Raw genomic sequence first — 24598 nt, 5'->3', positions numbered from 1 at the left:
CCAGACTCTTCATGAAGTGGGGAAGGAGGGGAGCATTGCTGTAGGTGAGAACACTGCATTAACCGCAAAGGCTAGCCAAGATCTGAGGTGGTAGGTGAGCTTCTCTGCTGAGAAAGCCCCCTCAGATTAAAAAATATTTTTTTAAAGGATCTGCAGCTTCCTTAGGGCCTAATTGTGCAAACCTAAGAGCTGCCCAAGAGCCTTTTTTTTTTCTATTTCTTGAACAAAATTTAACCCCGGCCTTAACGCAGGGGATGCCATTATTAGTTCACCTTCGAAAAATTAAGATATTGGGGTCTTTTGGTTGTTTTGATCAGGGGGCGTCTCATCACTCCTCAGCCCTCTGCCCTGTGGTAACGGTCCCGCAGGGCCAGCCTCCGCCTCCGGCACTCCCGCCTCAACCCTGGCGCCTCCGCCGCCAGCCCTCCCGGTACCGCCCCCGCTGCCCCGTACGGCAGGGGGGGCGGTACCGGGGGAGGCCGGCGGTGGAGGCCGACAGGCGGTGGCGGAGCAGTCTGAGGGAATGCAGACGGCGGGCGCCAAGATGGCCGCCGCTGGTACAGCTGCTGCGGCCGGACGGGTGACGCGTCACTGTGAGTCTGTGGGCGCCGTCCGCAAGTGGCGGGAACAGGGGGCTGAGGCGGGGTTGGCGGGCTGGGGGCTGCCGGCCTCACCGCGGGGGCTGTGAGCGCGGCGGGACCGGCGGGACCGCGTTACACAACACCCGTGAGGTGCCTTTGCATAACGCTGCCAGCAGAGACGGGGCCTGCGATCCCCCGGGGCCGCAGCCTCCGGGCGGCGGGGACGGCTGGCACCGGAGGCTGGGCGCGGTGGGTCCGCCCCGGGGCCGGGGTCGCGGCGGCGCGCGGAGGGGGGAGCTATTGCGAGCCCGGGCTCCGGCAGCGGGGCTGCGGGGCGGGCTGGCGGGGGCTGCGGGAGCTGAGGGCTGCGGGCTGGGGGTTCCTCGGCTCAGGGAAACCTGTCAGTTGTGGCTGCCGGGCGCGCATTTTCAGTATTTTTTTTATCCCAAGGGTTTTTTTGTTGTTGTTTTGGGTTTTTTTTTTGGTGCGGGGTGGATGTGTTCGGTTTTTTGTTTGTTATTTGAGGATGATTGGGGGTGTGTGTGTGTGTGTTTTTCTTCTCTTTCAGGTATCTTAATTTTAAACGATGCACTTCCCTTTCTAGAAAGTGTCTGTATAAAACCCATCCCGGTTTAACAATTCACAGGTTGCGCTTTCAGAACCAGGCCAGGTGCAGGTGAGGAGGGGTGAATCACTCAATAATACATGTCACCCTGATGCTGCAAACGAGCATTGCAGCCTGTGCAGCAGCAGGCTGTGCGCTGTTCCCTGTCTGGGACAGAAGGCTTTACCCCTGGGAAGGCTTTACCAGGCTTTACCTCTTGGAGTAACTTCACATGCCAGCGCTGGGGACTGGGGTTACGGGGCCTTTGGCTCCAGAGGCTGATACGATAAAACCATTTCTAAAACTTATAAAACCCCCCACTTTTACCAACATTCCATGGAGCTGGGGTCCTCATCGTTGCACGTGCTGGTGTTCTGCGTCGTGTGCTTTATGATGTGCAGATAGAAATGTGCCTAAACCTCACCTTAAGTAAAGCAAATGCTTTTCAGTATTTGTTTATGGTGCAGAAGGATCAATATAGCCACTGAAACGTCTCTTTTTATTGTTCTATATAATTTACATATAGAGTCAGTGCTTCAAAAGGTAATCACCTAAGAACTGGAGGAAGAATACAAATATTTGGAAAGAGTCTTTCAGGCATCAGCGATGCTTGAAGTTCTTTAGTTTGCAGCCTTTCATATCACTGCAGACACAGGCATCCAGAGCTACACGCTGTTAATCCCAAGTTAGAAGCTGGATTTGCAAGATGTTTTTCACTGCCATTGATTTCAGCAGGTTTTGAGGGCGTTCAGCATCTGTTCAGGATGTTGTTAGGGAACTGTGAACCGTAAGATGCTCTTCTCAGCAGGTGGATCAGCTGCTGAGGAGGTCTGTGCTATTGGGGCTCAATTGCTGCTGAACTCCTGCAGTCTGACAAGGGAAGTGTTGTCTGAAACGATTGCTGGAGAGCTGGGGATGCAGAATTTAACCATTTCTTTCATCTTGGGCAATTCACACTACGGTTACACTAAAAATTATCACGTAATGACTATGAACCCCTGAGGAAAACAAAGCGTGCTTTTGAAAAAACCAGGCTGTAACCAGCATAGAATCGTAGAATGGTTTGGGTTGGAAAAGTTTGGGTTAACAGTCATCTAGCTGCATTCAGCTCTGGGGCCCCCAGCACAAGAAGGACATGGACCTGTTGGAGCAGGTCCAGAGGAGGCCATGGAGATGGTAAGAGGCTGCAGCACCTCTCCTGTAAGACAGCCTGGGAGAGTTGGGGTTGTTCAGCCTGGAGAAGAGATGGCTCTGGGGACGCCTTACAGCACCTTCCAGTACCTGAAGGGAAGCTAGCAGAAAGCCGAGAGGGAAGTCGGTGTGGGAAGACTTTACTTCTAAAGTATCCTGGTTTTTGGTTGATGCTGAAATCCAGGAGTAATAGAAGTCACCTGGCTGGGTAGTGAGAAAGAAGGCTGCCCATGTCCCTGGGTAAATGGATTCTGAAATTGCTGCTCGGTGTACCTGACACAGGCTCAAACTAAAGGGCTGTCTGCTCATGGCTCACAGGTGCTCATCTATGTTGCTAAAGTTTGCTGGGGACCCTAAACTAGCAAATGTCTAGCCTACATTGTGGAGGTGGTGTAAAATACTTTGCTTGTTTAGAGTTAGCCCAGGTATGTCTATATGATGAAGAGCAGTGTAGCTTGGCATACTCCTTAGCATGTCAGCCCTGTGTAGTTTCTTTTGTGTTGTCACCAGTTATTTTGGGCTTATGATTGGAGCTTAAAGATTAGTGAGGCTTTTGTTTGGTTTTAGGTTACTCCCTGGTATCTCAAAAGTTGTCAGTTTATGGAGTGTTTAAAGAAAGGCAGAAGCTTGCAATTTTGTGACTGTCTTTGATTCCAGGGCTTGGAGCTTAAGGCTGAAAATGCCGAGCAGCGCAATATTGCCAAGTGTGTTTATGTAGCTGTTGAGAGATTAGTGCCTATCTGGCAGAGGCTGCTCAGCCCAGTGCAAAGTTATCAATATGCTGTTATCTCTCTTCCAGTTGTAAAAAGCAGCAGTCAATTGAGGGTCCCGGCGCGATGGCGAGGTCAGGTGACTGCAGCTGCAGTGACAGAAAGCACAAAACCTCAAATTCAGCCAGAAGCGCGGTGAGTTTGCAGTGAGGTCTGGGTGGGGGCGACCTGCTTTTATTGCTGTCTGTCTCCCTCTGATATGGTATGCCACTTTATGTGCATAGCAAAGCTGGTTATGTAGCAAAATGTGGCAGTCACGGGGCTTGATCTAGGTTGGGTGTGTGTGTGTGCAATTGCTTTTATCTGCCTGCCTGCATTCGCAGAGCCTCTTGTTTTCACAATTCTGTGGCGCAAGGATGGCCTGCCCTGTTCCCTGCAGAATGCTGTGAGGCAGTGGCCCATGGTAAAGCCTAAGTCAGTGCAGAAGCAACAGAAGAACAAACAGTAGGATATTATCATTATTTGAGGTTCTGCTTCCTGGGTTTTATTTAGCAACCTCCTGATAGACACTCCAGGAGAAAGGGAGTGGAAACTGAGGTCAGGCCCGACCCATCAGGGCAGGCCTAGGCTCCTCTCAGTGCCTCTTTTTAAGACTTTGGCCTGGACAAGAGTAGGGCAAAGCTCCCTTTGCAGCCTCAGCTCTGTCTGCTCAGGAGGCGAGAGATCTTGGTCACTGGGATTCCTTGGGGAGGGGAAATGATTTGATGGGGAAATCCATTTCTTGAGGGAGAGTTGTGATCAGCAGCTGTCTCTGTAAAAGCTTATACCACAGTGCGCTCTGCTGTGCTGTTCTGGGAGGGACCTTATCTTAGGACAGTGAGCTGGATCTGCACCTGGATAGAAACCCATTGTGGGGGAAAAAAAAGAAAAGAAGAAAACCACCCACCCAAACAAAACCAATCCTGCACTTATTTTATGTGTAGAAAATGGCTCTTAGCCCCTTTCGCTGCTTTAGGAGATGAGATGTGTCTCCAGAGTAATGAAGACCTGTGTGGGTTGCTTATCTATTTTCTGTGGAAGCTGCTGCTTGGTGTGGTTGGAATCTCCATCAGGCATTCAGCTGAGATAGTTCCTTAGATGCTGTTTTATAACCTCCCTTTTCAGCCTTCAGCTGCGAGATAATTTTCTCAGTATATTTCCAGTTAAATTCTGTGTTGCAAAGTGATTACTTCTTCAAAAAAGTAATTACTTGTAATTACTTGTTCTCTGGCTGTTCATGCTTGTAGTTCGTACTTTTACATAAGCAGAATGAGCTTCTAAATAGGATGCTGCTTTTGTAAAAGACAAATGCAGAAGCATAAGCTGATTGTTTTGTAATAATAATACAAAAAAAAAAGGCAGTAGGTCACTAGGATTTTAAATATCTCTTGCTTCCGTAGGAAACCTAAAACAGGAATCTTGATGTTAAACATGGGAGGTCCAGAACAGCTGGATGATGTGCATGATTTCTTACTTCGTCTCTTCCTGGACAGGGATCTGATGACAGCTTCCAGTTCAAAAGTGAGAAATACTGTGATCTCCTCTGTTACAGTTTGTGTCGGGTGTTGCTGTCTTAGCTGTAGGCTTGGACATTTAACTCCTGTGTGTTTCAGCATTTCTTAAGGCTGTTTAATCTTAGGACCAGTCAGTAGCAAGAAACGGTGTTACAATTATCTGGAAATAGGCATGCCAAGATCATTCTCTTCTAATTGAAAATTGTAGGTTTCCTGTCACCTAGTTAAGTTTGGGAAGGGTGATGGAATGTGGCATTATATAAACCATGCAACAGTGGTTTGCTATAATTTGGGGGGATTGTCCACAGAAAACCCACTTGCAGCAGAGGTCTGGGGAAAGAGGGTGGTACTGTGTGATTATGATATTAATATGTGTATCTTTTGAACACTTCAGTAAATTAGCACCATTCATTGCCAAACGCCGCACACCAAAAATCCAGGAGCAGTACAGCAGGATTGGAGGTGGATCACCAATCAAGAAGTGGACGGACAGTCCAGGGAGAAGGCATGGTGAAACTGCTGGACAGCATGTCTCCTCACACCGGTACTTCTTTACTGTGCTTGTTAAAAGTTTATTTTGCTTCATGTGTTGAAAGCATGTGCTTGTGAAGCAGCTTTTGTTTCTCTATTTTTATTGTGTGAACGGAATTCTCAGTCCTGCCAGGAAATCACAACAAAGGTGTTGCAGAAGTTCTTGTTTGTTAAAAACTGAGCAAGTGCAAAAGCGCCAGGTTCCCACACATGCATATACATTTTTGTGCTGTGGTCTACGTTGCAGACTGGCTTTGATTTTGGAGGATACTGTCAGTACTTGTTCAACCTGCAGTAACACAGTGTAGCAGCAAAAGACAACTACACATTTACCCACCTTCTTAGTCAATCCAGTGTGTGCTGTGGCCAGCTGGCCATCTCTGCCTGTGCCCAAGGCAACTAGCTGAAAAGCTGCCCCCTGGGTAAGTCCACCCTTGGGTGCTTTTGGCATATTTCATCTTGTGTAACTTTGGCCATCAGGAATCTTTTTTGGGCATCTGGCCTAAGCTAGTAGTCTCTGCTCCCTCTTTCATCGAGAGAGTAGGGCTTGGAGAAAAAGTGATTCAGTTAATCCTGAGGTCATTATCAAAGGGCAAGATCACCCTCTAAAGATACACTTCTTTCTGTCTCTCCCCTTTGATTGTGGGAAGAAATCTAGATTACTATGATAGGCAAAGTACCTTATTGTCAGAGGTGACAGGAGCCTCTGTCAGTGTGTACGCCTGCAAGGTGTCATACCTTGCCCTGTAAGCCCTGCTTGAGCTTGGAGAAGTCTACGCTGAAGACTAGTGGTTGAGCCTTAGATGATAAGAAAGGGGAATGTATTTCATGTGGACAAATAGGGCAGGCATGGGAGAAGGGTGTTTGGGGTGGCATTCTCACTAGCATATATGAGGTGGAGATCTGTGACCGTTGGCAGTATAATCTCCTGTAATTCTCTTTTATGAAGAGGTAGAGTGGGAGAATGATGAATCCTATTAGGCTGTGCATGTGGGTGTACACAGAATAAAACAAGTCTTTCGATCGAGGGTTCCCTGGTCGTTCGTGTACTGCACACTGGTGCTATTGAGTTTCACAGGGGGGTGGGATCTCCTGCTATAAAATGCACGGCCACCTTCTCATGGCTGCCGCACACTTGCAGCAGCCAGCAATTAGGGCTCAGAGGACAGCACAGCATTCCCTGCTCCTGCTGCTTTGTGCAGGTGCCCTTCCCTGTTCAGTGCCAGCTTGGCTGGGACACTGTGCAGGGACTGTCTGATGTAGAAGAGCTCCAAGGCCAGAACTTAATGCTATAAAGCCTTTTGTGTTTGTTTGCCTTTGTTATGCCAGCCTGAGCCTAAAGAATAGGTAACTGCATGGGAGAGTATCAGGAGTCTGACTCTTCCCCAAAGCCCCAGGTGTCTTTTGTTCCTCTGAAACATCCTTCTGCAATTATTGCTTGGATGTGTCCAGAGCTTTTGAAACTTGGTGTCTGAATCTGTAACTATTAATAAAAGATAAAAGAACACACGCCAACTTGGCCTGATTTCAGGAGTGAAGAGGAGGTCAGTTGGAAGGAAAGACCAGGCTTTGTAGATGAACAGGGCTTGGCTGGGTGATAGCAGCGAGCCTCACCCAAGGACATGAGCAGCAGATAAGGCCTAACAGTTGGGCTTGGGTGGAAGTAGATGCTGACTTTGCCAGCTCTTCCTTGATGATAAGAAAACTTGAAAGGTGAATACAACCTCCCTCCCCTCTCTCCAGATCAAAGAATTTTTCTGAACCTTGCGCTCTCACAGCGAGGAGCTGTGGCTTGTATGGATTACCCTGTGCCAAGCTACCTGGTAGCACTAGTGTGATGGGAAATGGGTGCAGACACTGCTGTGAGTGTCCTTTTACTGAGGGCTTCAGCTAACGTATTTTACTGTGCAATTGCTATGGGCTAGGTGTGCAAACACAGACAACTGCAGTCATTTGCATAGTGTTAATTTGCTGTGATTCAGCCACTTTTGATCTCTCTCCTAAAACCTCCAACCAAATTGATAGATGAGTCATTGTTCACGCGGGTTAAGTGCATTCATTGTGGAATTTGCACAAGTTCAGCTAAACTGCTTCCAAATTTATTGGCAGTTGAATTTGACTTCAGCTTGTATTGCTGCTCAGTTAGCAGCTATGGCAAACCAGAAGTCAGTTTCTTTTTGGCGGTTTGCTGAAGGTGATAGATCATTTGCTTACAGTACCTTTTATGCTAAAGTTTCTTCCTATGTGGCAGTAAAACCATGACAGTAATAAGTGTGAGTGGCAGTACCAGAAATTAAACTTCCATATTCACATAGCAGCTCAAGGGTGATGGCCATCTTCTGTGTCTTGCCTTTCATGGGGCAGACAGAAAAAGACAGTCACCACTACTTTGAAAAAAGCTAGGAGAAACAGTGAAGTGATGGTTGGTCTGTCTAAAATGACCTATCTAGGGGTAACCATTGTTCCCATAAGGTGTTTCTCTGCTGCTTCAAGAACAAAAAGCATAATGCAGACTACATTTGTGAGTAGAAGGAATTAATGAGATTGCTAAGCTGCCTGCTGAATTCCTCACTGATGTGTTAGGTACAGATAATACTTCTCATCCTGCCACTCAAATAGGAACACTAAACATTTTTATTAGGAAAAACTGCTGGAGTAAGAGAAGCCAAAGAGGAGAGTTCCTCATTTTCTTGGGCTCAGCAGCTTCATAATGTGTGGTGCGGCAAGCTGCCTTCTCCCTTCAGTTTCTGTGACCTTTGCTGATGTGATGCTGGTTTGTCAGGGAATCCCCCTCCATGTTTGACAATACGTGTTATTTGATTCCTAGCTATTTTGTAGTTCTTTATGGCATCTGCTTCAGGCTCGGGTAGAAAAGCGCTAGAGGTGGGAGACTGGTAAAAGGGTCTGGAAGGTGAAAAGTAATGCTCTTGGAAGGCTAGAACCAAATTTATTTTATTTGTTCAGCGTGTAGTGTTGCACTGATACGTGCATTTGGGTGACGTTCGATCCTTTTTTCCACAGGTGCTACTCTCTAGCTTAATTCCAGCTGTGGTCCCTGCAAGTATAGTCAAAGCCTGAAGCCAAAACTGCACACTGCCGAGGCATCCAAGGCAGTAGTGTTTTTAGCAGCAGTAGCTCCTGAAGGGCTGGGCTTGCAACGGGTTTTGAAGATAAAGCTTAGAAAGTTTATCTGCTTTTCTCAGTGTACCACTCCTGCTTACTTTTCTTTGGTGACCACTTTTTGTGAAGTCATGTCCCCTTCTGTGCAGTTCTTACACCTGATAAGTCATTTAGAGACCACCTTTTTCACCTAATGGTAGCTGCAGTTTTAAAAATTGAATGTGCTAACCATTGCTAGCAATTGAATTGTGTGCTAAACCATTTCCTCGAGTGTTTCAAGTAGCCTTGCAGCACGTGCTACTGAGTACTGTGTCGCCTCAGAATAGCTTGAAACAGTTGGATGTGTTTCCAGACTGAGCTACGCATTTCGGAACATCGTGTGCTCACAGGTAGTGCTTTGGGAGTGGTGAGCCCTGTTAATGAGTAACTTGCAGGTTGTGCTGATAAGACTTGAAACACACGGCAAAGAAGAAATACTTTGCACACTTTTTTACCTTGATTGGGACTTTTGGGTCGTAGAGTTTATAGTTGCTGTGTATTTGCAGTTGGTGAAGAGCTCATTAGACCGCATTATCAGCCACCTGTGAAATTTGTGCCTGCTTAAATGAATCGGTGTGCTGATTTACTGACTTGTATACATTTGGCATGTTACACTTTGGCAATGGGACTAATATAAACTAGTAAATAAACAGCCTCACCCATGTCATCTGGGAACAATATAATTTTAAAATGAAACTTTGTTGTTACAAGCAGCTGTCTGAAAATGAACAAGAGTTTTTTCCTTCCTGAATGAGTGGGGCTGAGTAGGCTCACTAGTCTGTAAGAATAAATCACATGAACATGATGATAAGAAAATCCATTTCTATTGTTGGGATTTTTTTTTTTTAGTGCTGGCATCAAATAGGCTAATGTCTTGCAATGGTAATTATATTTTAAGAAGCCACATCTTGCTTTTTTTATTGTTTTTAATTATAACGGCTCTTAGTATTCCTTACAAGCTGTATTTTAGCTGAGATTCCCTTGTCAGCAGAATCAAAGCTTACAGGATGAGGCAGCCACGTTGTTTCTTTAAATTGGCAGCTCTTCGTGGAGGGAGATGTGTTGTCGTTTAGCCTGGCAGGCAGCTAAACACCACACAGCTGTTTTCTTGCTACCCTGCAGTGGGATGGGGGTGAGTGTTGGAAAAAGGTAAAACTCATGGGTTGAGATAAAGACAGATTAATAGGACAGAAAAAGAAGGGAAAAAAATAACAACAACGGTAGCATACAAGACAAGTGGTACACAGTGCAGTTGCTCACCACCCACTGATTGATGCCCAGCCAGTCTCCCAGCAGCAGGCTGCTGCCTCCCAGCCGGCTCCCCCCAGTTTTATTGTTCAGCATGACATCATATGGTCTCGGATGATATCCCTTTGGCCACTTCGGGTCAGCTGTCCTGGCTGTGTCCCCTGCCACCTTCTTGTGCTCTGCAGCTTCCTTGCTGACTGGGCAGCATGAGAAGCTGCAAAGTCCTTGACTTAGTGTAAGCGCTGCTCAGCAACAACTAAAACATCAGTGTGTTATCAACATTATTCTCATCCTAAATCCAAAACACAGCACTGCACCAGCTACTAGGAAGAAAATTAACTCTATCCCAGCTGAAACCAGGACAAAACATCACTCTGTTTCCAGTAGTTTTGACTCTTAACAGTAACAACAAATGAGTATGTATACAGACATGAAAACCTCCCCTTTGCTGCCTGTGATCCAGAACAAAACATAATGCTGTGAGAGTATTGCAAGAAGTTTCCATGTTGGCCATGTTTTTCTCCCAGTATGCCCTTTCCAGGTTAAACTGTCTTCACTCTGGTTAGTCAGACTTTTGTTTTTAATACCATTTAAAAATGTTAATGAGGTTACTGGCTCCTGGGGCTCCTGAAGTTGGGTTATTATTTGCTGCTGCTCCCAGCTGGGAGCTCTCTTATGTCCTGCAGAGAACTGAGGCTGACTAAAACTGTTTTCTGCATCCTGCATAAATGTATGGAGTGGAGACCAAGCACAGGACATCTGCTTCCTTCAGAAACCAGTTAAATGTTATTTCAGAGCTAGTGACCCAGAAACCCTGAAAAAGAAACTTTGCTTTTGTTCTCCTAAGAACCTCTGTTCTCTACTTAAAAAAAAAAAAAAACAACAAAAAACCAACACAGCAAACCTCCCCTTTCTCCTTCCCCCTAACCAAACCATACTCCCAAAACCTTGGCTGACACCCAAAAGATTAGAGATGGAAAATGGAAAAAACCTAAAGCATTGTCCTCGGAGAGAATAATATTGCCTCCAAAATTAAGTGTTTAAAGACATGAAGGTTTCTATGAAAAGTACTCAGAAACAAGAATGAAAGAACATGTGTCGCTTACCCAGTAGCACAGATCTCCTACCCCAAACAATAGTCCCAGTCCTTGGGGGTTTATATGCAAATGGAGCGGATTTACCGGGGTGGGGGAAGGCATCTTCTCTCATGAGCACAGTGACCTGAGCAGTTGCATTGAAAAATGGTTCCAACTTGTCTTGGTTTTAGCTTTGCTTTTTGATGTGGCTAACTGGAGACAAGGAAGTGGGAAGAAGTGAAATGGAATTATATCTGCGTGATGTGATGAAAGAAAAGATAGAGTAAGTGAGGGAAACACAAGGGAGCCAGGTCTTTGTTGAAGTTGAAATAGGAGGTGGAGGGCATGTAGAGTAAGTGGCCGGTACCTGGGAATTCTGCCTGACCCCCCCCTGCAGCGTTGGGACCATAGGCCTGATCCAGCAAAGGCATGTGAATCCCTCATGCGCTGAAGGTGTCCTGTTTTGGTGACTTCTCTGTTAGCGCCTGGAGCATGAAAGGGTTAAAATTACCTAGTTTTCTTGAAATGCCTTATAGGCAGCTAATGTCTGTAAGGTGCAGGGCCTTGTCCTGTTTCAAACTGATTCCTGCAGAGCATTGCAGTGCTGGCACACAAAATTGCAGCCCAATTATGTTTGAAAGTTTAGGTAAATAAAATTTCCTGGAATGTGCAAACTGCTTAAGCAGCGTGTTTCCTTTTGTATGGCAGAATGAAGAAAGCTTTGTCTTTCCTAAGGTTATGGCATTTTAATTACATTGGTGTATTTAAAACATCCGACTTCTGATTTCAGTAAGTGAGTTGAGCTGTGCTGTTAGGAAGCCCATAGCACATCTGTAACTGTGGTCTGTGTTAGGGCGTAGTAGTGTTCATTTAGCATCTTGTAGTGATACTTTTTTATCAATACACCCTTTAAATCAGAACTTGCCCAGTAAAATGTCAGAGCTCCATAGAGTCTGGAAACCATGTCTCTGCTAAACTAAGTAAAAGCAGAAGAGTGATGCTTTCTGCAGAAGCAAACAATGGTATAAATCACTTTTAAATTGTAATAACAGCCAAGTGAGTTACCAGAAAAATACTTGGTCAAAGATAGATGTGTTTACACGACAGTGGTTTAGTAAAGTAGCCAGAAAATTACCAACATGTTTATTTCAACAGTTTCAGCCTGTCTGGTTCTGTACTTATCAATGACATGGTATTGAGAGTTCTTGTATTTTTCCTGCAATTTCTTTTCCTGTGCTTTGGCTGGCAGCACCTCACAAATACTACATTGGCTTCCGCTACGTCCATCCTCTGACAGAAGAAGCGATTGAAGAGATGGAGAAGGATGGCATTGAAAGGGCTATTGCTTTCACGCAGTACCCACAGTACAGTTGTTCTACCACAGGTGAGCATCAGTGGAGGAGCAGAGAGCACGGACAGAGGCAAATATGGGTACCTGTCTGTGAGCCTTGAGGGAGCATGTAGAGTGTCAATGCAAGCTGTCCTGTCTTCCTCAAAGTGCCCCTTCCTGTTGGCTTCATTGCCAACTTGAGGTCTTCTGTATGTACTGTAATTCCAGATTCTGGGTAGAAAATTTATAACTAAGGGTAGCTTTATGTTACTGTTCTTATTGTGAGATACTGCAAACTGAAGGCTCAGGAACACAACTGACTGCTTTTTTTCATGGAAACTAGAACAATAATTGTTCCTCAATTAAAGAATGATCTAGTAAATTGTTTTTGGCTTGTACCTTGTATGAACTTCGATGTAATCAGTACCTTGTATGAACTTTGATATAATTGTTCATATTTGAGGCTCTCAGTTCTGATTTATGGTTGCATTGTAAATACGTGGCATTTTAAAATACTATAATACCTTGCTACAAACTTTTTTGATCTGACAGGTTGCTGTCGCCTTGGCTGAACTTATGTTCTTGATTCTCTGTATTTCAGGAAGCAGTTTAAATGCCATTTATCGCTACTATAATAAAAAAGGGGAGAAGCCAAAGATGAAGTGGAGTATAATTGACCGATGGCCCACACATCCCCTTCTTATTCAGGTATGGATTTGTTTGAGAGCCTTTGAAGTTAGCAGTCAGAATGAGAGGTGTGAACTGAGCAGATCCGATATGTTATCAAATTGGCATTCCCTGGGGTTTTCTTAGATTGGATGATGTAAGAGAAGCTTGGTAAGTTTGCATTTCCAGCTGACTTTAAAACAATAAAGTACTAAGTACAGATGTTTATTAGGTTTCCTTTTTAGAAATACTTGTTACCAGTAAAGCCACAGTGTAATGTTAAGCAACAGAAACATTTGGAGGAAACACTTCCCTTGGATCAAGTCTTAGCTTCTGACAAAGCTTGTAAGATTTTTAGCTGTAGAATGTACTAAAAGAAGATGAAGCTATTTGCTGATTTCAGGTCTGTTCATGTAGGTTTCTTTATAAAAAAATAACTTGAAGAATAACAGGAATTTTAAAAAACCTTCAATTTGAGGGTACATTTTAGTTATGGTAATGAAATGTGTCTTGCCTAGTGTGCATAAAATTACAGGAGAAGGATGGTTATTTCATGCCAGATGTTTTGGCATGATAATGTGTGTAAGTGACCATCATCCACGTCTTGTTTTAAAAGCAGTCATATTATTGTAATGGTGTTGTCTGGAGGGAGCCTCTAGAGGTCATTAGTCCAAATTCCTGCTCAGAGCAGGTCTATGGTTGATGCACTTACAGATCATGTTGGTTTGTCAGATTCTCATCTGGCAGCAAAGAGGGAATTCCAGGCACAGTGCTGGCTGTGGCAGATGCAATTAAGGGAAACCATCTTGCTCCTTCCTTTTCAGAGAAAATGATGTTTTTGTCTTTGCTGGGGAACTTTCTCTCTAGCCTGTGTTTTGCAATTTTTGTGGTGTGCTGAACAGATGATAAAACTGAAGGAAGGCAAGGTGGAACTGCCCACACTGTGTGACGTTCCCCTGACAAGCTGCCCAAGTGGGATGCTGTCCTGGGATGTAACATTGCTGTTATGCACTCTCCATGCCCCCTGTGCCCTCAGTATGTATTCTCTTGCCTTCACTAGAACTGGTTCAGCAGAATTGAGGAATCTTTCGTATCTTCAGGGAACCTGCAAAATAGATTTCATTAGACAGAATACATACAAACTTTTTTTTTTTCTCTTTACAAATAAGCTCACCAGTGTGCATTTCCCGAAGTCTGAGGAGGCTGTAATTATAACCAGGGGCTGAGCCAGCCCTTTCCAAGTTGAAATGGGAATTAACATTTTTTAACTTTTCTGGTGTGTTTTACACTGTAAAATATCTGAGAGGGAAGACCATGCAGACAAAGTTGTTTCCTGCTCCTGCAGCACCATACGCCAGCAGCTGACAGCAGGTGCTGCTTTCTGTCTGCTCCCTCAGCCTAGCTGTGTGTGTGCAGGGTTAGGGCTCTCAGTTCAAATGCTGGCAGTGGGAGTGAAGGGTCAGAGGTGTTTCCCTGCTTGTTTGTGTGTAGCATGAAGAACATTTCAAGTGTTGATGGGCAGAGGTGTCCATCCCTCCCATGTTCTCTCCCATCAGCTAAGCTCAAGGCAAAGGTCTCAGAATAAAACTGAATACAGTTATCTTGAACTTGCTTCAGCAGTTGGTTAGGGGAGACCTTTTGCACAGTACACTCTTCTCTGATGCCATGTCTATGTACGCTGATTTAGTCTAAGTGTAATGGGGCTGCTAAGAGAAGATGATTGTGCTCTGTCCATTTACCATTTCTCTCTGCCCCTGCTCTAGCAGCTGCACACATGTGCCCTCTGAGGCTGGGGACCCACTCATCACAGGTGGTAGAGGAGAGCTGGGTTGAATTGGTTCTGTTCTTTCAGTTTATTACCAGCATACCAAAGGGAATTTTGAAGTTCTTAAGGCGATCTGGAACATTTGAAGCTGCCTGTCTTGGGTTATCGGAGAGCACATAATGCCTCTCAGGGTTTCTCATTCAGGTTTTTGCTTTTTGTTTTCCTGAACAGTGCTTCACCGATCACATACAGAAGGAACTGAACCTGTTTCCGCCCGAAAAAAGGAAAGATGTTGTCATCCTCTTCTCTGCTCACTCGCTGCCCATGTCTGTGAGTTATGTCAGGTCATTTCTGTCATTGTTAGACCAGAGTCATGCTGGCTCTGCTGAATGGAAGGGTATGCAGCTCACACACCTGTGGGGTAGGGCCACATCTGTGGAAGTGCCAGGCAAATATAAAAGAGAAGTATAAAGGTGAGTTAGTGAATTGCAGCTGGAAGCCTGATGTGGAGCTGAAGGTGAGGCATGTGAGCTGTGATTACTCTTCTGCATGCTTACCCAGATCTACACTGTTGGCTGCCATTGAAGATGGGGCGCTGGGGTAGGTCAGACTTGGTATGGCTGTGTTCATAGCCTCATCAACTTACCAGCTCAAACCCACGTGGTAACAGAGGGGAAAATTTGATTATTTTCTCACCTCTAGAAAGCAGTAGTAATACTTTCCCTGAAGGAATAAAAGTAAAAGTCTTTGCAAAGTTGCAATAAATGACTTGGTCCTCTGTCAGCACCCAGCAACTGCAGTGAAATGGCTCTTGGATAATTTTTTAAAAATGCAGTACGGTTACCAAAATGTAACCCTGTCTATATACGATGATAGAAGAGTTTATCCTTTAGCATGCAGAGGAGGAGGATCAGATATACTGGTAAAGCAGCTTCATCATAGGTTTTGCTGGCCAAGAACACAGTTTTTCTTCCCTGTTTGAGATGAGCCAGGCACTTGATATGGCCTTCCCTGGGCGCAGCCACATCACACACAGTGTGCTCACCTTTCCCGGTCTTTAGGTGGTGTTTGCACAAACATGTTCACTGGAAGAAAAAGGTCTGGTGTTTTTGTGTTGAAGGTAGTGAACCGTGGTGATCCATATCCTCAGGAAGTGGGAGCTACTGTCCAGAGAGTCATGGAGAAGCTGAACTACTCCAACCCTTACAGGCTTGTGTGGCAGTCCAAGGTATGTGCTCAGGGAAGCTGTAAAGCCACCTGCCAGTGTAAAGCTTTTCAGCTGATGGTTTATGCTCTTCCAGCTTAAGGAGGTCATAACCTCAGTGCCTTTTTCCCATTTTCCCCAAGTATTTCTGCTAGAACAGAATCCCCATCTTTTAATTAGGTTCAGTCTTTCCAGATACTCTGTGCAGAGTTCCTCACCTTTTTGTTGTATCACATCATTTTAAAGTAAATTTTGGATGTGTCCATTAGAAAACTTATGATCTTATAACATCTAGTTTAGCCTTTGTCTCTCTTTGTCAGAAGAAAGAATCGAGCACATAGGGTTTTTAAGGTGCTGCTTTTTGAGGATCTCCGAGCAATTTTTCCGAAGTAGTCACTGTGATCTAGACATTCTTAATAGTAATATGAGCCTAATCCAAATAGGCTTCATTATTCTGGGCAAAGACTGCTTGCATTATTTTGTACTTATTATTACTACTGCAAATAGCAAGGAACATGCGTTTTACCAGAATTATGCAGTACAAGTAACCTTATGTCTCAAGGCATTACACCTATCATGCCATTGTTGTCTTGTTCTTAAAATGCTTCATGGATCATAAAGTGGTAAGGACAGTTTGCTACAGAATGGTAACTTCTTTAAAAGGCAGGTAAACCCTGTGCAGTAGTGGTCAAGGTTTTATTGAACTGAAAAAAGTACACCTTTATTTAAATTTTCATTTATTTTAATGTGAGTCTCATTTAGGCCAGCCCAGGTTCTGTTTCTTTGGGATTTAAATGGTGGGACACTGTGTCTCATAAAAAAATTAATGGAGAAAGTGAGAGGTGCTATCAAAAGCAGGGAAATACAAATAAGTGGCTCCATCGTATACACAATCTGGCCTGTGTTATCCTGCTTAGGAAATCATGGGTGTTCTTGTAAGAATGATTTAATCAGGTGGTTTCATCTTTATTTCACTCCCTCTTTTCTTACAGGTTGGACCCATGCCTTGGCTTGGTCCACAGACAGATGAGACCATTAAAGGACTGTGCCAAAGAGGAAAGAAGAACATGTTGTTGGTTCCTATAGCATTTACGAGTGACCACATTGAAACACTTTATGAACTGGATATTGAGTATGCCCAAGTTTTAGCGAATGAGGTGAATGTTTTATGGTTTTTATAACTGTTTGGATAGTGGTGCTCTCCTGTTTTGAAATTTGCTCTGTAGCTGCTTCTTGCAATATGACTGGGGGCAAATTCTGGTTTTATGTAAATTGAAATTAATCTGAACTGGTTTAACTCAATTTTTAGCAACACAAAACAGGTGGGAATTTGTCTTTCTAGATGTAACTCTTTAAGCCACCGCTATCCTTACTAAAAAAGAATCACCAATTTTCGGCAGCAAAGTGAAATTTTGCATCATAGTTATTTTTGCTGTATTGAAAAACATGGTATTGCATTTAATTCTGTCATTTTGAGGCAAATCATGAATGAAGTGGAAAGGAAGGCTAACTATTGACAGATCTAGCAGACTTAACTTTTTTTCTTCTTATTTTTGATTCAGTGCGGAGTTGAAAATATCAGAAGAGCAGAGTCTCTTAATGGAAATCCACTATTCTCCAAGGTATCTTTTTTGTTGCAATAGTTGTAGAAGTCTGCAGTTGTGTGTTTCCTACTAGATTATGGATATCTTCTTGTAGTTTTAAAGTATTCTGAGTTCAAGAATGAAAATGGAAAACCCTATATGTAATCTGTGTACCGCAAAGTGTTTTCTTTTATGACTGTAGTGCTTTTTTTTGGTGTGTTTTGTTTTAAAGAAGTTCAGAAATTTGGTTTGACAAAAAAGAAAAAACTGGTTTGTATTCATTTGTAGTAATCTTTCAATGTAGTATTTCTCTTAAGATGTTTAAAGGTAGGATTTTCCCCTGAAGGCAAGGAGGGTAGTGCTTAAAATGTGTAGTCTGGTGGATACACAGTTTGGCCGTCTTACTAGTCAGTGTGGCACGTGTTAAAGCACTTTATATTTTATGCACATAGGTTTGCTGACTTCTGATTTTTAATTAACTGTCTTTCAGGCTCTGGCAGACTTGGTCTGTTCACATATCCAGTCGAATGAAATCTGCTCAAGGCAGTTAACCCTCTGCTGTCCACTCTGTGTAAATCCCATCTGCAGGGAGACAAAAGCCTTCTTCACTAATCAGCCACTGTGATGGGCAGCCTAGGAGAGCACCCCGGATTATACAGGAAAATTGCCCTGGTGAAGCTGTGCAAAGGAAAGAAACCGCTTGACTAAACTCTCCTCTGTTACATGCTCACCGGGCTGGTAGTCTCAGTGATGTTAACCTCATGTAACAGTAAGGAGAGCTTGACTTTTTTGTTTTGTTTTTTTTTCTTATGTTTTCTTTGTTTGAGAAGAGTTTGTAAGAAGTAGGGAAATAAGGGCATTTATCCTGCGAGATGTGAAAATATTTTGTTTCATCTGATTCTCATTGGGCTTGGCATGAGCCCATAAGTATGCACTGAAAAACGTAAAAAAAAAAAATAATCTACTAATTAGCTTCTGTTTCCTATGCAGGGATTTATTTGTATGCAATTTTGTTACGAGTGCATTAATTTCAGCTTTCCAGCTCAAGCATACAATTGTTTGTTTTGTTTATGCTTAAGGTACAGTTTAACCAGCATCATCACCGATTGTCTCTTGTGAGAGTGATTTTTCAGATGGGTTGGAAGATCAAGTGACTTCTAATGCTTTTTAAATAATGTGTATATTTTTTTAGAACATGAAGATAAGGCTTTGGTTTGTTTTGGGGTTTTTTTCTCCTGCCAGAAACTTCTCATGAAAGTTTAGCTGGGGTAGTGGAATGCACAAATTTGTCTACATTTTCTAGAAAAAACACTCATTATCTGCAGGAAAGCCTCTGGATTTGAAGACCATAACATGAAAGGAATAAACCTGATGGGTGGCGCTGAAAAACATGCTTGGTTGAAACAAATTATCTGTTTTAAATCTAGCTGCTATCAGCAGCACGTTTGAGAACATGTTGGTTTATCCTTTAAGCCAAGTGGCTTTTTAAAATTATTATTGAAAAGGGCTTTCTCTGTTTGGGTGGTTAAGTAAATTTAGGAAATCAGGCTTGCTCTCCAGAAGGTTTATAAATCTCTGTGCTTTCTACTGTGCCACGGTGCTGTGGTTTTTGTGGGATACTTGCAGAGGTACAATTGATCTAGCTTAATTGATGTTGTTTAAAACTGAGATCATAAGTCAGGAGTAATTTACATTGCAGATGCCCAAGAGCAGGCAGCCACACAGGCTGACGGCTGGGTGCTTATGCATACCTTTGTCAAAAGCCAGATTTTGTCTGTTAGATTTTTGGCACTGACGTGGGCCGGGAGTATGCACTCATAAGCCAGCTAAACTTCTTGCTTGTTTTGGCAGGTGTTTGGGTGTGTCGGGACTGCTGAATCCATGCCTAAGTAGTGGTAGTTTTGTGGAGTGAAAAACTCTTTTTTTAGGGCAGTATTCCCTCACTGTCAGCACCAGGACTGGTGTCCAGGTTAGTCTTGGGATAGGAGGGGGCTTTTCTGAAAGGCTGGTCACTGCACCGCATGCCTGAGCTTGGCACTTGAAGTAGTTCAGGGCAGAAGTACTGCAGCACCTCAGTCGGTGGTCCTCTTGCACAGGGACCTCTCCTCCTGGCTGGGGCAAAGGAGGAGCAAAGCTGTGACAGTGTTCTGTGGGACTGAGCCATACGTGTATTAGTCCAGCTGTCGACTTCATGGATATAAATGTTTACTTTATGTAATTAGCACTGAAACGCCAGTACTTTGGCAATGCACGTTGTTTTCTGTAAACTGATGATTCAGCTAATCGTGATATTTGAGAAGCAGATGCCATGCTGCTCAGACTGCTTTATTTGCTTATGTAATTATGAGGCTTGAACAGTTTGAACCTCTAATCTTTCAAGGATAGGGTTGTTTAAAAGAAGATAGGTCTCTGTTGGTATGACAGGTTTATCTGGTTCAAAGAATTAAACATGGGATACTAAAGAGATGGATGGATGTGTTGAGCAGCCAGTGGGCCAAGTACTGCCATGGAGCGATCCAAGTCCTACTGCACAGCCTTGCCAGGGCCTGTGGCCTAATGTGTCATGAGAGTTGCTTGCCGTGTCTCCGCTGCCATACTGCAGCTTCCCACTGTGACTATGGTGAGACAGACTTAAATTCCTTCAGTGCCAGAACCTCCTATGTCACTGCTTTCCCTTGTTGCTTTAGCAGAAAGAAGTCTTCCTTGACCTTTCATACCTGTGCCTGTTTCAGTGGCAGGGAGCCAGAAGGTGGGACTTCTGTTCTCCCTTTCTCCCTTAATTTTTGGCCTCTGCTCGCTGCGTTGGTAGGGAAAAGGAACGCTTGCTCTTGCTCAGGTGTAGGTAGGGTTAGCATGTGTTTGGAGGGGTGAAGTTTTCACGGAAAGCCTTTGAGTCAATGTCAAAAGAATAAAAATGTCTGCATTATGTCTGGGAAGGGAACACTGGCCTTATGTCTCTTGCTGGACAAAGAACTTTCTCTGTTCCCATTTCTCTGCTTGGCAGTGAAAACTATCTGTTTTGTAAAATCTTCCTACCTATGCCTTTTTCCTACCAGCTGAAGGGTATACTGACCTTCAAATCCAGGTTGTGACCAGCACATTTGGAAGTGTGGCTGAAGCTGGAAGTGAAGGTTAACTTTGTATGAACATTGCGATACTATAAATATAGATTGGCTTTTTATTTCCATACTGGAAAGAGGACTGAAAATATTAGCCGGCACTAATTACAAGGCATTACGTTTGTCCTCAGTAATAAAAGGTTTTTAAAATTCTTTTTAGTATGCTAACCACAAGTGAGGTAATTACTAAGCCTATTGCTGCTCTTAGACCATGATGTAGAAATGATTTAATTTTTTAGCTTTTTGCAGATGGATCTCATCTCGTAAGAGTTGGTGGCGTTCTTCATTTTGCTGAACAGATCGTGTAATACCATTTCATGCTATATAACACACATTATTTTGTCTTAGTGCAGCACCAGAAGCCTGTTGAAAAACTACCTGAGCAAGTTCACTAGCAGCTCTGCTTAATATTTTTAATAGAAATCAAGATAACAGTGAGACTGATAACAGTGGGAATTCTGCTGCCATTGAAATCTTCTAATCCTGGTCTTTCTGTTTAGGAGCATTAATGACTATGCTAACTAATAGTGGAATTCATTTGACTTTACTTCTGATTCTTCCAATCTATGTGCCAACATCTGAACTGGTCTCCTAGATACTATTTCTGGTCAAAAGATTGGTTTAGTATGTGTTTTTGAGAAATTACTCATCTCTCAAAGCAGATGCCTGCAACGAGTTGGATGAGTTTCACTCTGTTGCTGCCTCTGCCCGTGAAGGGAGCATGGTGTGCTAATTTGGCAGTAGTTAGCTACATTGCGTGTCTAGTATGAGGAGAGATGAAACCCATCCATTTATGTGCCTTCTTCAGCACTCTGCCAGTGATCTGTAGCAGCTGCATTTGGAGATTGCAGTCTTGATCCTACAGTTAAGCATGCAGTTTGCTCCTCTGGCAGATGTTAAACATTTGGTGCTACTGACTTGGGAGCCAGTCTTGTCAGATCCCGAGCACTTTCTGCTCTGGTTGAATTGATTTGAGCATGTGGAAGTGTCAGCATCTGGGAGACTGTAGTCCTCAGGCAATAATCTAGTTTGATTTTTTTCATCATTAATTACACTTTTTTGCAGTACTTTATTTCATTTGCAAATGTTTACTATTTACATATGCCCTGACAAGAAGCAGCCGGTTGGGAGTGAGCTTAACTGATGTGTTGAAGCAGCATTGTGTCCCAAGGTTTTGTTGGTACAAGCAGGGTCCTTAGGCTGGGCTTGAGCAATGAAGGGTTGCGGGGACGGTGCAGTGTCACTGTCCCCTTGCCCAAGCTGCTTGGTCTTACTCCTGCTAGTACTGCATGCTGTTTGCAGTGCAGGCAGACAAACAGCTGCTCAACTGAGACAGTGTCTGAAAATAGGAACGAGAACTGGGGAGTGAACTCTTCGCACCAGTGCTCCCAGTGCTGTGGAGCCCTGGCCTGAGGATATTGATTGAAAAATAGAGGAGTTCAGAAGCAAAGCCCTTGGTGCCCTAAGGAAAAAAGGGGGAAGTAAAGGTGTTTGCAAATGGAATGTTTTGAAGGATTTGTTCATGATGAGGCTGTTCTGATTTAACTCTCTGCAATTTTGCTTTTTTCCTTTTTTTTTTGTTTAGTTGAAGTTTTTCTCTTTTGGAATTTATAAAATCTTCCTCATTCCTGGCTGCGTTTTAGAAAATGTGATAGCTTCCAAAAGTGGTGCTCTAGTATTAGAAGGTGTGTGGATAGTGTCTGTGAGCTAACATCCTGTTACCCCTGGAGAAGAGGATGGTACAGTTGAGTCCAGTGGGGCTGGGATTTTCCTAGGGATATCTGAAAGCTCACTTTTATTTTCCCTTTCTACCACACACAGAGAGTTGGAAATCAATATGACAAGATGCAAGAAATAGAGAAGTTACTTTTATTTTTTAATGCCAGATGTGTACAAATACTTGCTTTTAGTCCAACATAGGTCTTTCAGATTGAACAAGGACTTCCATGTAATGTAACACAAAAAATTTGTATAACTTTACTGTGTATCGTTTGCCATAAAGATGGAATTTCAATTAAATTTTTTGGAAGAAATAACTGAGCTGTGTGTCTTTAGTCAGAGCCCTTCATGATAGTATTTGATGTCCTCTATGTTCCTTCCCTTTTGTCTGCACGAGAAAGCAAAAGCATTTGGGCATACGCTGGGCAGCATTTTGATTTGGATTGGTAGTGAACAGTGAACTCTGATTCCCATTATGCACGAGGGTTGCAAACCCTGGATGCCTCTGGAACGAAGCACCCCAGGTGTGTGCCAAACACTCCCACTGTGCATACGTCTCAGCCAAATCAAATTTGAATGCCCAGTCTGCAACCAGGCCAGTGTTACCTGGAGCAGGGCCTCAGCACCCACTGAGATACGCTGGCCTGGTCCTGCTGTGCCAAATGACTTGCTGAAGTAGCCAAGCTGTGGTGGGTCAGTCCCTTAAATTTTCCAAGGAAATAATGGCACTTCATCTCTCCGGGCTCGCAGTCCTTCAGGGTCAAGTGAGGCATGTGAAAAGGCAAAGTTTGCTAATGAAGTTCTGTGAGTAGCAGCCCTTTTCTGCGTGTTTACACATGGTGTTGGAAACAGCTGTCCCCAGTAGTCAAAGCTGTTATTCTGCTCCCACAGAAGTGTCTGTACAGGTTTCTCTCAGCAGTTAGTACAGTGCTGGACGTGGTAATTTCACGCTGCCCTCACCTCCGTGACTTCCCACCTGGGCTAGCAAACCCCAGTATCAGTTAAACTGGTCCCTTGGTGGAGGTGATGATTGCACAGCAAGGCTTTCACACGGGAACCTGCCCGCCTCTGGCTCACAGAACAGTGCCTTCAGCTGTAGTTTTCTGTATGAGGGGTCAAATCCAGCCTGAGCCTTTGTTTTGAAGGTGCAGGCTGTTCCTGTGTCTATGTGCGTGTTCAGGCTGGGGCGAGTTACGCCTTACCCTGCCTCCTTGGCTGTGTTTGGGCTGTCTTGCCCTGTGTCTGGGGCAATGCAAAGTGATGCTTCAGGGTGGGGAAGGGGGTATAAATGGGTGCGCATCTTGCAGTTTCCTCATGCTGAGGTCCAGCTACGTGCTTGGAGGAGGTGTGGAATCGAGTGTCAGTCTGCTTTCTGTGAAAATGGGCTCAAGAAGAGGGCGAATAAAAGACTTGTGCTAGTTTTGAATCCCACCTGTGATTGTTAATTTATTCTATTATCTATTAACAGTCCCTAGGCAGCTTATTCTTGATGTTAAACATTAAGTGATTGATTGATTATTTTCTAGAACAGTGATGAGAGTTGTATACTTAAGCTGATCATTAGTAAGCTCTCATTACTAGATTGCGATGGGGGAGAGCACCAAATGGATGGAAGATGGGGAGGATGAAGGGGAGCGGTGGTCTTACTTTCTTTCCTCTGGTGTTTCAGTCAGTAGCTTTGCCATTTTGCATATAAGTGGAGATTTGGCTGGGCAGGCATGTCAGAGTTTAAGACATGTATGTCACTTCTGTTTGAATCCAAAAGAATCTCTTTAAGGCTGTGGAAGCATTGGCTCGCTCTCCCTTTAGAAAGTTATGGTAGGGTGAAGAATTGCATCAGTTAGCCTGTGGTGACCACCTGCCTACCGGCTTTTACCTTCCTCCCAAATGCAGCAGGAAGAGAGGAGCTCTGTGTTCAGCAGGAGCCACAGTCCCTCTGCTGCTGTTGGCAGAGAAACTGGGTTTGGCAATTTCTCACCCTGTGGTAAATCAGCTTGTTGCTGGTTTCTGCTGAGGTTCATATGGGGAACGGTGACCTCAGGGGGAGCTGTTCATGCCTCCGCGGCCGCAGGCAGGCTCCACACTGGGACTGGGAAGTAGCTGAGCAGTGGACAACCCTGTGGGCAGAGGCAGCCCAGGTGCACAGCGGCTGCGCAGGGTTGCATGACTCTGTTTTCCCTGAAACAGGGATAGGTATTTGTATTGGATAGGTGGGGTGTTCAGGTTGCAGGAGGATGAACATTTATGCCCTGTTAGCACTGGGTGACCTGAACTCCCTGCTACCCTGCAGCAACCCCTTAGGAACAAACCCAGCGTACCTGCTGCAAGTGTGTTTTCAGAGTCCAAGGAAACTGCCCATATATTTGCAGTAACTGCAGAGGTAACGTGCCCACCTGCTTTCCTGGCTTGCTGCTTTCCTCAAGGCAGGCAGGCAGACCCTGAAACCCTGGCCAGCAGTGGGGCCCTTGCACCTTTACACTCAGAATGGGCTGGTTGAAGGCTTAAACTGGTGTGTACCTCCTGCCGGTCTCAGACCTGTTGGAGCCATCCAGGCATGTA

The 24598-nt window shown here is 44.3% G+C and overlaps 1 protein-coding gene across 1 annotated transcript; it reads left to right on the top strand.

Annotated features, from left to right (window-relative positions):
* The first annotated feature begins 465 nt into the window (after positions 1 to 465).
* Positions 466 to 22356, top strand: FECH (ferrochelatase). Its single transcript, XM_037374057.1, is given in 13 exon segments — positions 466 to 593; positions 3176 to 3281; positions 4526 to 4631; positions 4633 to 4646; positions 5034 to 5133; positions 5135 to 5183; positions 11903 to 12037; positions 12585 to 12691; positions 14646 to 14744; positions 15535 to 15642; positions 16611 to 16775; positions 17181 to 17240; positions 17692 to 22356. Coding segments are annotated over 13 exon segments (1254 nt in total). The 5' UTR covers positions 466 to 523; the 3' UTR covers positions 17827 to 22356.
* The last annotated feature ends 2242 nt before the right edge of the window (positions 22357 to 24598 follow it).

This window comes from Falco rusticolus, chromosome Z, assembly GCF_015220075.1.
Source record: "Falco rusticolus isolate bFalRus1 chromosome Z, bFalRus1.pri, whole genome shotgun sequence".
Lineage (NCBI taxonomy): Eukaryota > Metazoa > Chordata > Aves > Falconiformes > Falconidae > Falco > Falco rusticolus.
This window is presented reverse-complemented; position numbering and strand designations above follow the sequence as displayed.